Source organism: Tachyglossus aculeatus, chromosome 2 (assembly GCF_015852505.1).
Source record: "Tachyglossus aculeatus isolate mTacAcu1 chromosome 2, mTacAcu1.pri, whole genome shotgun sequence".
Taxonomy (NCBI): Eukaryota; Metazoa; Chordata; class Mammalia; order Monotremata; family Tachyglossidae; genus Tachyglossus; species Tachyglossus aculeatus.
Window position 1 is genome coordinate 74,407,526 of NC_052067.1, and position 14,330 is coordinate 74,421,855.

The following is a 14,330-nucleotide window of genomic DNA, read 5'->3' on the forward strand; positions in this document are numbered from 1 at the left end:
AAGGTGGCTTCTTCTTACTGAACTTCCTTTGGCTTACTTCTCACTACTTCTCCGATTTACCACACCTTTTTGAATCCTGACCCTATCTTCCAAAATAGCTGCCCCAACCACTCCTTAACTTGATGTCATCTGAATTCAAATGAGCATGCTATTACATCATCTGGGCTATGGACAAGTGGAATGGCTTGGGCAAGGGTTCAGGTAAGCTAAGTATGTGAACCAAAGCCCCATCTGTCTATGGGGATGGTTAAGTTAGCAGAAAGCCTGCCTGGTTACAAATGCCCACACCCCTCCTGACTCAGGGCTTATTGGGCTCACCAGTCAACTCTCTAGGGCCAGTGGTAATCTCACACTTGCTCAAGAGTCCACCTCACACACAGACTCCAACTACCAGTATGGGACCCGCAAGTTCTGGACAACTGAGCGTGCATGAGGCTACCCCTGGGAATAGTCCAGTCCTCAAAGTCCCCTTTTTGTCCCGACAGAAAAGGTGGATGTTACATCCGTAGGGGTCCTATACTCACCAGGTTCAGCGCAATTTAGGCTAGGCCCTGGACTGCTGGGCAAGGTAGAGCCCTAATCTCTGCTCCACTGGTTAGCACTCCAGCAGTCGGAACCTTCAGCCAGTTATGGATCCATCTGTTTTTGTTCATCTAGACCAGACATTGGTGATCTTTGAGATGTGGACCAAAGGGTGGAATGTCAAGGCACTCTGGCTGGCATACTAACCTCTGGCCATGCTGGGAACATTGTTCCCTATTTCAGGGCAGGTCTTGCCGTTACAGGTAGAACAAGTGTATCTGATTTGGGGCAACTGCTCAATACACACATGCCAGAGACCTGGTATGCTCGGATGCTCATTCCTGCCCACCAGGAACAATTTAGGAACAATTTAGAGAAGCAGCATGGCTCAGTGGAAAGAGCACGGGCTTTGGAGTCAGAGGTCATGGGTTCAAGTCCCGGCTCCACCAATTGTCAGCTGTGGGACTTTGGGCAAGTCACTTAACTTCTCTGGGCCTCAGTTACCTCATCTGGAAAATGGGGATGAAGACTGTGAGCCCCCCGTGGAACAACCTGATCACCCTGTAACCTCCCCGGTGCTTAGAACAGTGCTTTGCACATAGTAAGCCTCTTAATAAATGCTATTATTATTATTATTATTATTATTACTATGCCATCTCAGGACAGGGGTGTGGGTTTCCAGAGAGGGAGACGCAGTGCTGTGGATCCAGAAGAGGAATGTTCTCATTCCTCACAGTGTTCTCATTCTCTTTCTCTCTTCCTTTCTCCCTCTCCTCTCTCTCTCTCTCCCCCTCCCCCCTTCCCTCCATAACACCATGCCCACTTTCATTAGACACCTATTCAGCTTGGAATAGCAACTATCTGGGCTTGTCAACACCTGATCCATCCAAGCCATAGAGTCCCAGATTATTGCTGAATATATCATATGGAACAGAATAAAAAATCTGGACAAATCCAAGACAGGCAACATCTATTGCTTGATGTACTAGGCCTATCATTCTGTCAAGAAGGAGTTTAGATTAGGTTGTTTGGACTTGTTCTTATAAAGCTATGCTGACTGTTGGCCAGGACCCTATTTTCCTCTAGGTATTTGCAAATTAATTTTTCCCAAGTATTTCTCAGAAGCCAATTTACAAGTTTTAGTTTCCAAGTCAATCCTGGTAATTAAAAAGGAACACACTAATTATACATTTAAATCTTTTTAAGTACCGATACAAAGAAGGTAGAAAGATCACATATTACATATATCTACTTTGCTTGTTATTTTCTCCTCCTTTATGTCTTTCTCTTTACTTTGGCTGAATTTGACGTGTGAACCCCAAGTATTTCTGTACATGTCAAAGCTTGGTATTTCCCTTTGCCTTACCTGTCATGTTACAAGTTCTCTGGTTGCTTTCAAAATGATATTGTCTTCTTGCTTGTGCAATATATTCGGCAGCCTCTCTTTCTTGTATTTCTTTAATTTTCTTCTGTCCATACTTTCCCAGTAAATAGACTCCTAAAGTGTTTTAGAAACAAATTAGTTTACAAAACTTTTTGCACCATTCAGTTCTTATGCATTTTTTTCTAGTTCATCCTCTACTATCTCTTTCTACTCATAAATAATGAATCAGAAACGATGAAATTAGAACTTCTCTGGAAAACTGAGCTTTTGGCTTAAAAATGGGAAGAAAGGAAATTTTCAGTCAATAAAAAAAGGATAAACTCGTATTATTCCTAGAACAGAAAAATATCCAAATTTATCTAGTAAAGGTCACATTAGGAAAGAGTTACCTAAATATACACACCTAAAAATACATCTAAAATACCTAGTAAATTCAATTCAAGGATGAATATTAAACAAAACTCAAATTCCACTTCATTTCCAAGGCTGTCTGAAATAGGGAGAAGGTGCTTACTAAAATGGCACCTTATATAATAGATAGCCAAAGAATTCTCTTTTTGAGATTGTCTGCTCACCGTTTCACTAAAACTACAGCTTCTTGAGGGCAGGGATAATTGCTGAAGTACTTAGTACACCTTGTAGGTTCTCAATAACTATTCATTGATGACATAGTAAAAGGAGCTAATTTTGTAAGACATAGACTCCTATTTTCACAGACAACAACTCTTGGTTAAAATAGCAATGTCATATTTAAGGATAAGGGCAAAAATTCTGTGTTTTCTTTTGGGAAAGAAAGAAAAATATGCCAGTTACAATTCCTGTTTTAATTCAGGTGTTAAAAACCTAACAACATGACTACTTTCCTAAATCGTCCTAGTGAAGGAGTTTAGAAAAAGTATCAAAAATAGAGAAAAGGAAAATGATTTTATTTAACTAAATGGACTTGAGAAAGATCTGTTGACAGGATTTAATGGGATCAGAAATAAAAGATGATACAAGTTTTAGGTGAGAGACTGCTCTTGAGGTTCAGGGTCAACAACCTGATGAGACAGACCTTGTTTCCTCCAGTCTCCAAGACGCCTCAATATGTTCATTGTGTCTTTTAAAGCATTTCTTCTACTTTTTCATGGTAACTTGACTAGGCTCACCAATAAAACACTCAGCTCACTGTTTTCCCTGACCCAACGGATTCCTTTTTCACCTTTTTCACCGGACTTTCCTTCCGCCTCTAGAATAAAGTCCAAAGTTGTGGTACCAGCACTCTCTCTCTTTCTTTCCCACTCCACTTTTCCAATCCATACACAGCCCTAATTCCTTGAACTCTTTTTCTCCCTATACCCTGACAGAATCTGATCTCTTGCATCTCATCTTTTACACTCTTTCGGGATGCTTGGAGAGAACACGTTTCTCCTGAGATTTAAACCTAGGTGAAACCTCTCAACTTCATTTCAAAATCAGTCAGTAGTATTTATCGGGAACCTTTGTCCAAAGTATTGTACCAAGTTCTTGGAATGTGATCAGATGTTTAGTGAAAATGCTTATTTAGAGTTCTGTATTAAGGGGACTTTATAAACAACATAGAATCAAATCCTTTGCAGGTTTCAGAACCTGAATGTGATATTTTGTGAATGTGATACAGAACCTGAATGCAAGATATTTTCTGAACAGGGTCACCCCCTGGCAGTAACACCGCCACCTCACTCAAAATTCTCTGAATTACTACATCAAAATGATGCACCTACTATTCCCAAATAGGTACCAGACAAGAACAAGAACAGCCCAAAATTAGATGTAAAACCAGTACAAACACAGAACCAGAATACCCCTGAAAATGATCAGTATGAGAAGAGTTACTCTGGGTTTTGAAAGGTGCAAACCCTTAGTGCTGAATTATAAACGATCAACGATTGCATATATTACTATCAATTTTAAGCATCTATCCTCTGTGTTGAGGAGTATAATCTGAGTAGATTAGTCAAGAGTTTTGGAGAAAAGCTTGGTTTAAATTTTTAAACCAATATTATATGTTAAAATCCTACATATAACTTAAATGCGCTAATATTCAGTGATAATCAGCAACAAACCACACTCTTCCCTGGCTCCTCCTGCATACTCAAAGTCCGAGAAAGCACCACAGGATCAGAAAGGGATCCCAAAGAGTTAGTTTGTCCATTTTCCTTTCTGCATACTATTCTGGATAATTCTTTCCTATGCATGGTAAGGCCCTGGGAAATGAATTCCAAGTCCATCCTAAAATTCCACCTCTTCCAACAAGTTTTCTGGACAATTCTTTCCTATACATGGCAATACCCTGGGAATGAATCCAAATCCATCCTAAAATCCCTGCTCTTCCCACAAGTTTTCCTCAATTAATTTCCTATTACCTTGTGCCCTATGATGCCTTCAACCAATTCTAGTACTTATGAATGTATTTACACCCTGCTTAGCGCCAATGTATATAAATTTGCTCATTTTTATTTACTTTGATTTTTCTCGTTGCAAATACTTTTCGAGTTGTCTTTTGGGTTCTTGCTCAGGAATCACTAATCAACCCTCCGACAGAAACCTAGAACAAGAGGTTTGGAAGGAATCTCATTCCTAAATTCAGGTAGCTGGGCTACTTTTCAAAATAAAATTGTATAACAAAATAGAAGCAATCCTCCAGGCCCTCCTTTGTCCCCTACCTGCCACAACCACCAAGAGGCTTTGGGGCCTTTTGAGAAGCATCACAGACTAGTGGAAAGGGCCTAGGACTTGGGTTCTAAACCCGGATCAGCCCCTCATCTGCTCTATGACCTTGGGCAACTCACTTGGCTTCTGTGTGCCTCAGTTTCCTCATCTGTAAAACGGGGATTAAGACTGTGAGCCCCATGTGAGACAGGGACTGTGTCCAACCCAATTACCTTGTATCTCCCCCAGGACTTAGAGCAGTACGCAGCACATAATAAACACTTGACAAATGTCATAGTTATAATTATTATTCATTCATTCATTCAATCATATTAAGCGCTTACTGTGTGCAAAGCAATGTACTACTACTAATAATAATGATGGTATTTGTTAAGTGCTTATTATGTGCAAAGCACTGTTCTAAGCGCTGGTGTACTAAGTGCTTGGGAAAGCATAATACAACTATAAAGAGTGATAATCCCTTCCCACAACAAGCTCACAGTCTGGGGGGAAGGGGAGGTGGGGGAGACATATAACAATACAAATCAATCAATCAATCAATCGTATTTATTGAGCACTTACTGTGTGCAGAGCACTGTACTAAGCACTTGGGAAGTACAAGTTGGCAACATATAGAGACAGTCCCTACCCAAAAGTGGGCTCACAGTCTATAAATAGGCATCAATACAAATAAATAAAATTACAGAAATGGCCTAGGGGCAAGAGCACAGGCTTGGGAGTCAGAGGCCGTGGGTTCTAATCCCAGCTTCACACTTGTCTGCTATGTGACCTTGGGTAAGTCACTTCTCTGTGCTTCAGTTACCTCATCTGTAAAATGGGGATGAAGACTGTGAGTCCCACATGGGACAACCTGATTACCTTGTATCTACCCCAGTGCTTAGAACAGCATATGACACATATTCAGTGTTTAACAAATACCATAATTACTGCTATTACACATAAGTACTGGCAAAGGGAGGCGAAGGTAGCAAGTCAGAGCGACACAGAAGGGAGTGGGAGACGAGGAAAAATGGGGCTTAGGTCTGGGCCTGTGAACATGATTGTGGAAAACTGTGAAAACTTTTGTGGACGTAAACAAGGAGTCCTCCTAACAAGCCAAAGCCTCTTTACTCCAGAGGCCTCTACAATGTGAGACGGGCCTCTGCCAGGCCTGATGGGTTGACTGCATCCCAAGACAGCAGCGTCCTCCCCAACACCCTGCCAGAGGGGCAGAGACCGTGCCTACCAATGCTGTTGGACTGCAGGCTCCCGAGCGCTTAGTACAGTGCTCCACACACAGAAAGCGCTCAATAATGACCAGTGATGAGAAAGAGATGAGGGAGGGAGGGCAAACACTCGAAAAAAGGGGTCGGGGGTCTCGGTGCTCGCTCGCTAATAATAATAATTGCGGTAATAATAATGATGGTATTTGTTAAGCGCTTACTATGTGCAAAGCACTGTTCTAAGTGCTGGGGGATACAGGGTGATCGGGTTGTCCCATGTGGGCCTACAGTCTTAATCCCCATTTTACAGATGAGGTAACTGAGGCACAGAGAAGTTAAGTGACTTGTCCAAAGTTACACAGCTGGCAATTGGCGGAGCCGGGATTTGAACACGTGACTGCTGACTCCAAAGCCCGGGCTCTTTCCACTGAGCCACAGTACTTGTTCATTCATTCGATCGTATTTACTGAGCGCTTACTGTGTGCAGAGCACTGCACTAAGCGCTTGGAAAGTACAATTCGGCAACAAATAGCGACAATCCCTACCCAACAACGGGCTCACAGTCTAGAACCCTTTTAGACTGTGAGCCCACTATTGGGTAGGGACTGTCTCTATACGTTGCCAACTTGTACTTCCCAAGCGCTTAGTACAGTGCTCTGCACACAGTAAGCGCTCAATAAATACGACTGATTGAGAGACAACAAAACAAGTAGACAGGCATTAATATCATCAATATAAGTAGAATTATAGATAGTAATAATAATAATTATAATAATGATGGTATTTGCTAAGCACTTTCTACGTGCAAAACACTGTTCTAAGCGCTGGGGTTGATACAAGGTAATCAGGTTGTCGCACGTGGGGCTCACAGTCTTAATCCCCATTTTACAGATGAGTTAACTGAGGCACAGAGAAGTTAAGTGACATCATTAATAAAATATATATAATAATAAACATGTACAAATATACACAAGGGCTGTGGGGCAAGGAAGGGGGTAGAGCAGAGGGAGCCAGTGGGGGTGGAGGGAAGGGGGAGCAGAGGAAAAGGGGGGCTCAGTCTGGGAAGGTCTTAAACACTTACTACATACATTCATTCAACTGTATTTATTGAACACTTACTGTGTGCAGAGCACTGTACTAACCGCTCGGAAAGTACAATTCAGCAAGACAGAGAGACAACCCCTGCCCGCAACAGGCTCAAAGTCTAGAAGGGGGAAGACAGACATCAATACAAGTACACAGGCATGCGCCATGCACTGTATCAAGCGCTGGGGTGGATACAAGCAATCAGGGTTGGACGCAGTCCCTGTCCCACATGGGGCTCACGGTTTCACTCCCCATTTTCCAGATGAGGGGACTGAGGCCCAGAGAAGTGAAGTCACTCGCCCGAGGTCCCACAGCAGACAAGTGGTGCCGGGATTCACTTATTCGTTCAACCTAATTTACTGACCACTTACTATGTGCAGAGCACTGTACTAAGCACTTCATTCATTTATTCAATCGCATTTAATAATAATAATAATGGTATTTGTTAAGCGCTATGTACCAAGCACTGTTCTGAGTGCTTACTGTGTGCAGAACACTGCACTAAGTGCTTCATTCATTCAACTGTATTTATTGAGCGCTTACTGTGTGCAGAGCACTGGACTAAGCGCTTGGAAACTACAATTCAGCAATAAAGAGAGACAATCCCTGCCCACACCATGTTAACAGTCTAGAAGGAGGGAGACAGACATCAAAACAAACATACATCAATATAAATAGAATTATAGATATATACATACGTTCATAAGTGCTACGGGGTGGCGGAGGGAGAAGAGCAAAGGGAGCGAGATGAGGTGACATGGAAGGGACAGGGAGCTGGAGTCAGATGGAGGAGGTGACCAAGGGGTCAGCGGCAAGAAAGACAAGATCAAGGTACGATAAATTAGCATTAAAGGAGTGAAGTGTACAGACACTGTAGTAAGAAATCAGTGAGATAAGGTAGGAGGGGGAAAGGTGACTCAGTGCTTTAAAGTCAATGGTAAGAGGAGTTTCATTAGCTGCAAAGATGGATGAGTCCCACCTATTTACTGAGCGCTTACTGCGTGCAGAGCACTATACTAAGCGCTCCATTGGTTCAATCGTATTTATTGAGCGCTTACTGTGTGCAGAACACTGTACTAAGCGCTCGGAAAGTACAATTCAGCAACAGAGACAATCCCTGCCCAACAACGGGCTCACAGTCTAAAAGAGGTGAGACAGACATCAAAACAAAACAAGCAGACAAGCAAGTGCTGGGAGAACCCACAACCTATAATGCTCTGCACACAGTAAGGGTTCAATAAATACGACTGAATGAATAAATGAAGTGAGCGCTCAATAAATACGATTGGATGAATGAATGAAATACGCCCTCAATACGACTGAATGAAGCGCTCAATAAATACGACTGAATGAATGGATGAATGAATAAAGTAAGCGCTCAATAAATGCGATGGAATGAATGAAGGAAGGAAGGGCTCAATAAATACGATTGAATGTGTGAATGAATGAAGGGCTCAATAAATACGACTGGATGAGTGCATGAATGAAGGGCTCAATAAATACGATTGAATGAGTGAATGAATTAAGTAAGCGCTCAATAAATACGACTGAATGAAGTAAACACTCAATAAATAAGATTGAATGAGTGAAGGAATGAAGGAAGGTCTCAATAAATACGACAATGAGTGAAGGAAGTAAACGCTCAAAAAATACGACAATGAGTGAAGGAAGTAAACGCTCAAAAAATACGATCAAATGAGTGAATTAATGAAGGGCTCAATAAATACAATTGAATGAATGGCTCAATTACATACGACTGAATGAGTGAATTAATGAAGGGCTCAATAAATACGACTGAATGAATGGCTCAATTAAATACGACTGAATGAATGAATGAAGGGCTCAATCAATACGATTGAATGAGTGAATGAAGTAAGCGCTCAATAAATATGACTGAATGAATGAATGAAGTAAGCGCTCAATAAATATGATTGAATACGATTGAATGAAAGAATGAAGGGCTCAATTAAATACGACTGAATGATTGAACGTTGTAAGGGCTCGATAAATACAATTGAATGAGTGAATGAATGAAGTAAGCGCTCAATAAATACGACTGAATGGAGTAAGGGCTCAATAAATACGATTGCATGAGTGAATGGATGAAGTGCTCAATAAAGACGACTGAATGAAGTAAGCGCTCAATAAATACGACTGAATGAATGAAGTAAGGGCTCAACAAATACGACTGCATGAGTGAAAGGATGAAGCGCTCAATAAAGACGACTGAATGAATGAATGAAGTAAGCGCTCAATAAATATGAGTGAATAAATGAACGAAGTAAGGGCTCAATAAATACGATTGCAGGAGTGAATGGATGAAGTGCTCAATAACGATGACTGACTGAACGAATGAAGTAAGCGCTACATAAATACGGTTGCAAGAGTGAATGGGTGAAGTAAGAGCTCAATAAAGATGACGGACTGAAGTAAGCGCTCAATACATACGATTGAATAAATGAACGAAGTAAGGGCTCAATAAATACGATTGCAGGAGTGAATGGATGAGGCGCTCAATACAGACGACTGAATGAATGAAGTAAGCGCTCCATAAATACGGCTGCATGAGTGTATAGATGAAGTAAGCGCTCAATAAAGACGACTGGATGAATGAACGAAGTAAGGGCTCAATAAATACGATTGCAGGAGTGAATGGATGAGGCGCTCAATACAGACGACTGAATGAATGAATGAAGTAAGTGCTCCATAAATACGATTGCATGAGTGAATGGATGAAGTAAGCGCTCAATAAACACGACTGAATGAATGAGGTAAGCGCTCAATAAATACAATTGAATAAATAAACGAAGTAAGGGCTCAATAAATACGACTGCAGGAGTGAATGGATGAGGCGCTCAATACAGACGACTGGATGAATGAATGAAGTAAGCGCTCCATAAATACGGTTGCATGAGTGAATGGATGAAGTAAGCGCTCAATAAAGATGACTGAATGAATGAAGTAAGCACTCAATAAACACGATTGAATAAATGAACGAAGTAAGGGCTCAATAAATACGACTGCAGGAGTGGATGAAGCGCTCAATACAGACGACTGAATGAAGTAAGCGCTCCATAAATACGACTGCATGAGTGAATGGATGAAGTACACGCTCAATAAAGACGACTGACTGAATGAAAGAAGCGCTCCATAAATACGATTGCATGAGTGAATGGATGAAGTAAGCGCTCAAGAAAGACAAATGAATAAATGAACGAAGTAAGCGCTCCATAAATACGATTGCATGAGTGAATGGATGAAGTACGCGCTCAATAAAGACGACTGACTGAATGAAGTAGGTGCTCAATAAATATGATTGAACGAATGAAGTGAGGGCTCAATAAACACGACTGAATGAATGAATGAAGTAAGCGCTCAATAAACACGACTGAATGAATGAATGAGGTAAGCGCTCAATAAATACGATTGAATAAATGAACGAAGGGCTCAATAAATACGATTGCAGGAGTGAATGGATGAAGTGCTCAATAAAGACGACTGAATGAAGTAAGTGCTCCATAAACACGATTGCATGAGTGAATGGATGAAGTAAGCGCTCAATAAACACGACTGAATGAGGTAAGCACTCAATAAACACGATTGAATAAATGAACGAAGTAAGGGCTCAATAAATACGACTGCAGGAGTGGATGAAGCGCTCAATACAGACGACTGAATGAAGTAAGCGCTCCATAAATACGACTGCATGAGTGAATGGATGAAGTACACGCTCAATAAAGACGACTGACTGAATGAAAGAAGCGCTCCATAAATACGATTGCATGAGTGAATGGATGAAGTAAGCGCTCAAGAAAGACAAATGAATAAATGAACGAAGTAAGCGCTCCATAAATACGATTGCATGAGTGAATGGATGAAGTACGCGCTCAATAAAGACGACTGACTGAATGAAGTAGGCGCTCAATAAATATGATTGAACGAATGAAGTGAGGGCTCAATAAACACGACTGAATGAATGAATGAAGTAAGCGCTCAATAAACACGACTGAATGAATGAATGAGGTAAGCGCTCAATAAATACGATTGAATAAATGAACGAAGGGCTCAATAAATACGATTGCAGGAGTGAATGGATGAAGTGCTCAATAAAGACGACTGAATGAAGTAAGTGCTCCATAAACACGATTGCATGAGTGAATGGATGAAGTAAGCGCTCAATAAAGATGACTGAATGAGGTAAGCACTCAATAAACACGATTGAATAAATGAACGAAGTAAGGGCTCAATAAATACGACTGCAGGAGTGAATGGATGAAGCGCTCAATACAGACGACTGAATGAAGTAAGCGCTCCATAAATACGACTGCATGAGTGAATGGATGAAGTACACGCTCAATAAAGACGACTGACTGAATGAAAGAAGCGCTCCATAAATACGATTGCATGAGTGAATGGATGAAGTAAGCGCTCAAGAAAGACGAATGAATAAATGAATGAAGTAAGCGCTCCATAAATACGATTGCATGAGTGAATGGATGAAGTACGCGCTCAATAAAGACGACTGACTGAATGAAGTAGGTGCTCAATAAATATGATTGAACGAATGAAGTGAGGGCTCAATAAACACGACTGAATGAATGAATGAAGTAAGCGCTCAATAAACACGACTGAATGAATGAATGAGGTAAGCGCTCAATAAATACGATTGAATAAATGAACGAAGGGCTCAATAAATACGATTGCAGGAGTGAATGGATGAAGTGCTCAATAAAGACGACTGAATGAAGTAAGTGCTCCATAAACACGATTGCATGAGTGAATGGATGAAGTAAGCGCTCAATAAACACGACTGAATGAGGTAAGCGCTCAATAAATACGATTGAATAAATGAACGAAGTAAGGGCTCAATAAATACGACTGCAGGAGTGAATGGATGAAGCGCTCAATACAGACGACTGAATGAAGTAAGCGCTCCATAAATACGGTTGCATGAGTGAATGGGTGAAGTAAGCGCTCAATAAAGACGACTGAATGAATGAATGAAGTAGGCGCTCAATAAATACGATTGAACGAATGAATGAAGTGAGGGCTCAATAAACACGACTGAATGAGTGAATGGATGAAGTAAGCGCTCAATAAAGACTGGATGAATGAATGAGGTAAGCGCTCAATAAATACGATTGAATAAATGAACGAAGTAAGGGCTCAATAAATACGACTGCATGAGTGAATGGATGAGGCGCTCAATACAGATGACTGGATGAATGAAGTAAGCGCTCCATAAATACGGTTGCATGAGTGAATGGGTGAAGTAAGCGCTCAATAAAGACGACTGAATGAATGAATGAGGTAAGCGCTCAATAAATACGATTGAATAAATGAACGAAGTAAGGGCTCAATAAATACGACTGCAGGAGTGGATGAAGCGCTCAATACAGACGACTGAATGAAGTAAGTGCTCCATAAATACGATTGCATGAGTGAATGGATGAAGTAAGTGCTCAAGAAAGACGAATGAATGAATGAACGAAGTAAGCGCTCCATAAATACGATTGCATGAGTGAATGGATGAAGTACGCGCTCAATAAAGACGACTGACTGAATGAAGTAGGCGCTCAATAAATATGATTGAACGAATTAATGAAGTGAGGGCTCAATAAACACGACTGAATGAATGAATGGATGAAGTAAGCGCTCAATAAACACGACTGAATGCATGAATGAGGTAAGCGCTCAATAAATACGACTGAATAAATGAACGAAGGGCTCAATAAATACGATTGCAGGAGTGAATGGATGAAGCGCTCAATAAAGACGATGGAATGAAGTAAGCGCTCCATAAATACGATTGAATGAGTGAATGGGGGAAGTAAGCGCTCAATAAAGACGACTGACTGAATGAATGCAGTAGGCGCTCAATAAATACGATTGGACGAACGAATGAAGTGAGGGCTAAATAAACACGACTGAATGAGTGAATGGATGAAGTAAGCGCTCAATAAAGACGACTGGATGAATGAATGAGGTAGGCGCTCAATAAATACGATTGAATAAATGAACGAGGTAAGGGCTCAATAAATACGACTGCAGGAGTGAATGGATGAGGCGCTCAATACAGACGACTGAATGAAGTAAGCGCTCCATAAATACGATTGCATGAGTGAATGGGTGAAGTAAGCGCTCAATAAAGACGACTGACTGCAGTAGGCGCTCAATAAATACGACCGAACGAATGAATGAACTGAGGGCTCAATAAATACGACTGCATGAGTGAATGGATGAAGTAAGCGCTTAATAAAGGCGACTGGATGAATGAATGAGGTAAGCGCTCAATAAATACGATTGAATAAATGAACGAAGGGCTCAATAAATACGATTGCAGGAGTGAATGGATGAGGCGCTCAATACAGACGACTGAATGAATGAAGTAAGCGCTCCATAAATACGGTTGCATGAGTGAATGGGTGAAGTAAGCGCTCAATAAAGACGACTGACTGAATGAAGTAGGCGCTCAATAAATACGACTGAACGAATGAATGAAGGGCTCAATAAATACGACTGCAAATAAATACGACTGCAGGAGTGAATGGGTGAAGCGCTCAATACAGACGACTGAATGAAGTAAGCGCTCCATAAATACGGTTGCATGAGTGAATGGGTGAAGTAAGCGCTCAATAAAGACGACTGACTGAATGAAGTAGGCGCTCAATAAATACGACCGAACGAATGAATGAAGTGAGGGCTCAATAAACACGACTGAATGAGTGAATGGATGAAGTAAGCGCTCAATAAAGACGACTAGATGAATGAATGAAGTAAGCGCTCAATAAATACGATTGAATAAATGAACGAAGGGCTCAATAAATACGATTGCAGGAGTGAATGGATGAGGCGCTCAATACAGACGACTGGATGAATGAATGAAGTAAGCGCTCCATAAATACGGTTGCATGAGTGAATGGGTGAAGTAAGCGCTCAATAAAGACGACTGACTGAATGAAGTAGGCGCTCAATAAATACGACTGAACGAATGAATGAAGTAAGGGCTCAATAAATACGACTGCAGGAGTGAATGGATGAAGCGCTCAATACAGACGACTGAATGAAGTAAGCGCTCCATAAATACGATTGCATGAGTGAATGGGTGAAGTAAGCGCTCAATAAAGACGACTGACTGAATGACTGCAGTAGGCGCTCAATAAATACGACCGAACGAATGAAGTGAGGGCTCAATAAACACGACTGAATGAGTGAATGGATGAAGTAAGCGCTCAATAAAGACGACTGACTGGCTGCCTCCCGGGCCCGCGCTGCAGCCCCTAGGCCGCGGCGGTTCGGCGACCCACCTCCGAGGAACGTGCCCAGGAACAGACATTTCCTCTTGTGGCGCTTGAGGAAGTTCCACAGGGGCCGCAGCATCCTCCAGCCTGGAGGGCGGCCTGGAGGAGGCGCCGGGCTCGGCGGGCCTCCAGCAGTAGCAGCCG

General features: G+C 41.6%; 1 protein-coding gene across 2 annotated transcripts in view; it reads right to left on the reverse strand.

Moving 5' to 3' along the window:
* PEX3 (peroxisomal biogenesis factor 3) overlaps positions 1 to 14,317 on the reverse strand; it is a 37,877-nt gene extending 23,560 nt beyond the window's left edge. For both annotated transcript variants that reach the window (XM_038740139.1, XM_038740148.1), the window contains exons 1-2: positions 14,193 to 14,317; positions 1,889 to 2,020 (exon numbers count right to left, since the gene is read on the reverse strand). In XM_038740139.1, the coding sequence (XP_038596067.1) occupies positions 1,889 to 2,020; positions 14,193 to 14,265 (205 nt within the window). In that variant the 5' untranslated portion in view covers positions 14,266 to 14,317. The remainder of the gene's footprint in view (positions 1 to 1,888; positions 2,021 to 14,192) is intronic.
* Positions 14,318 to 14,330: the final 13 nt, after the last annotated feature.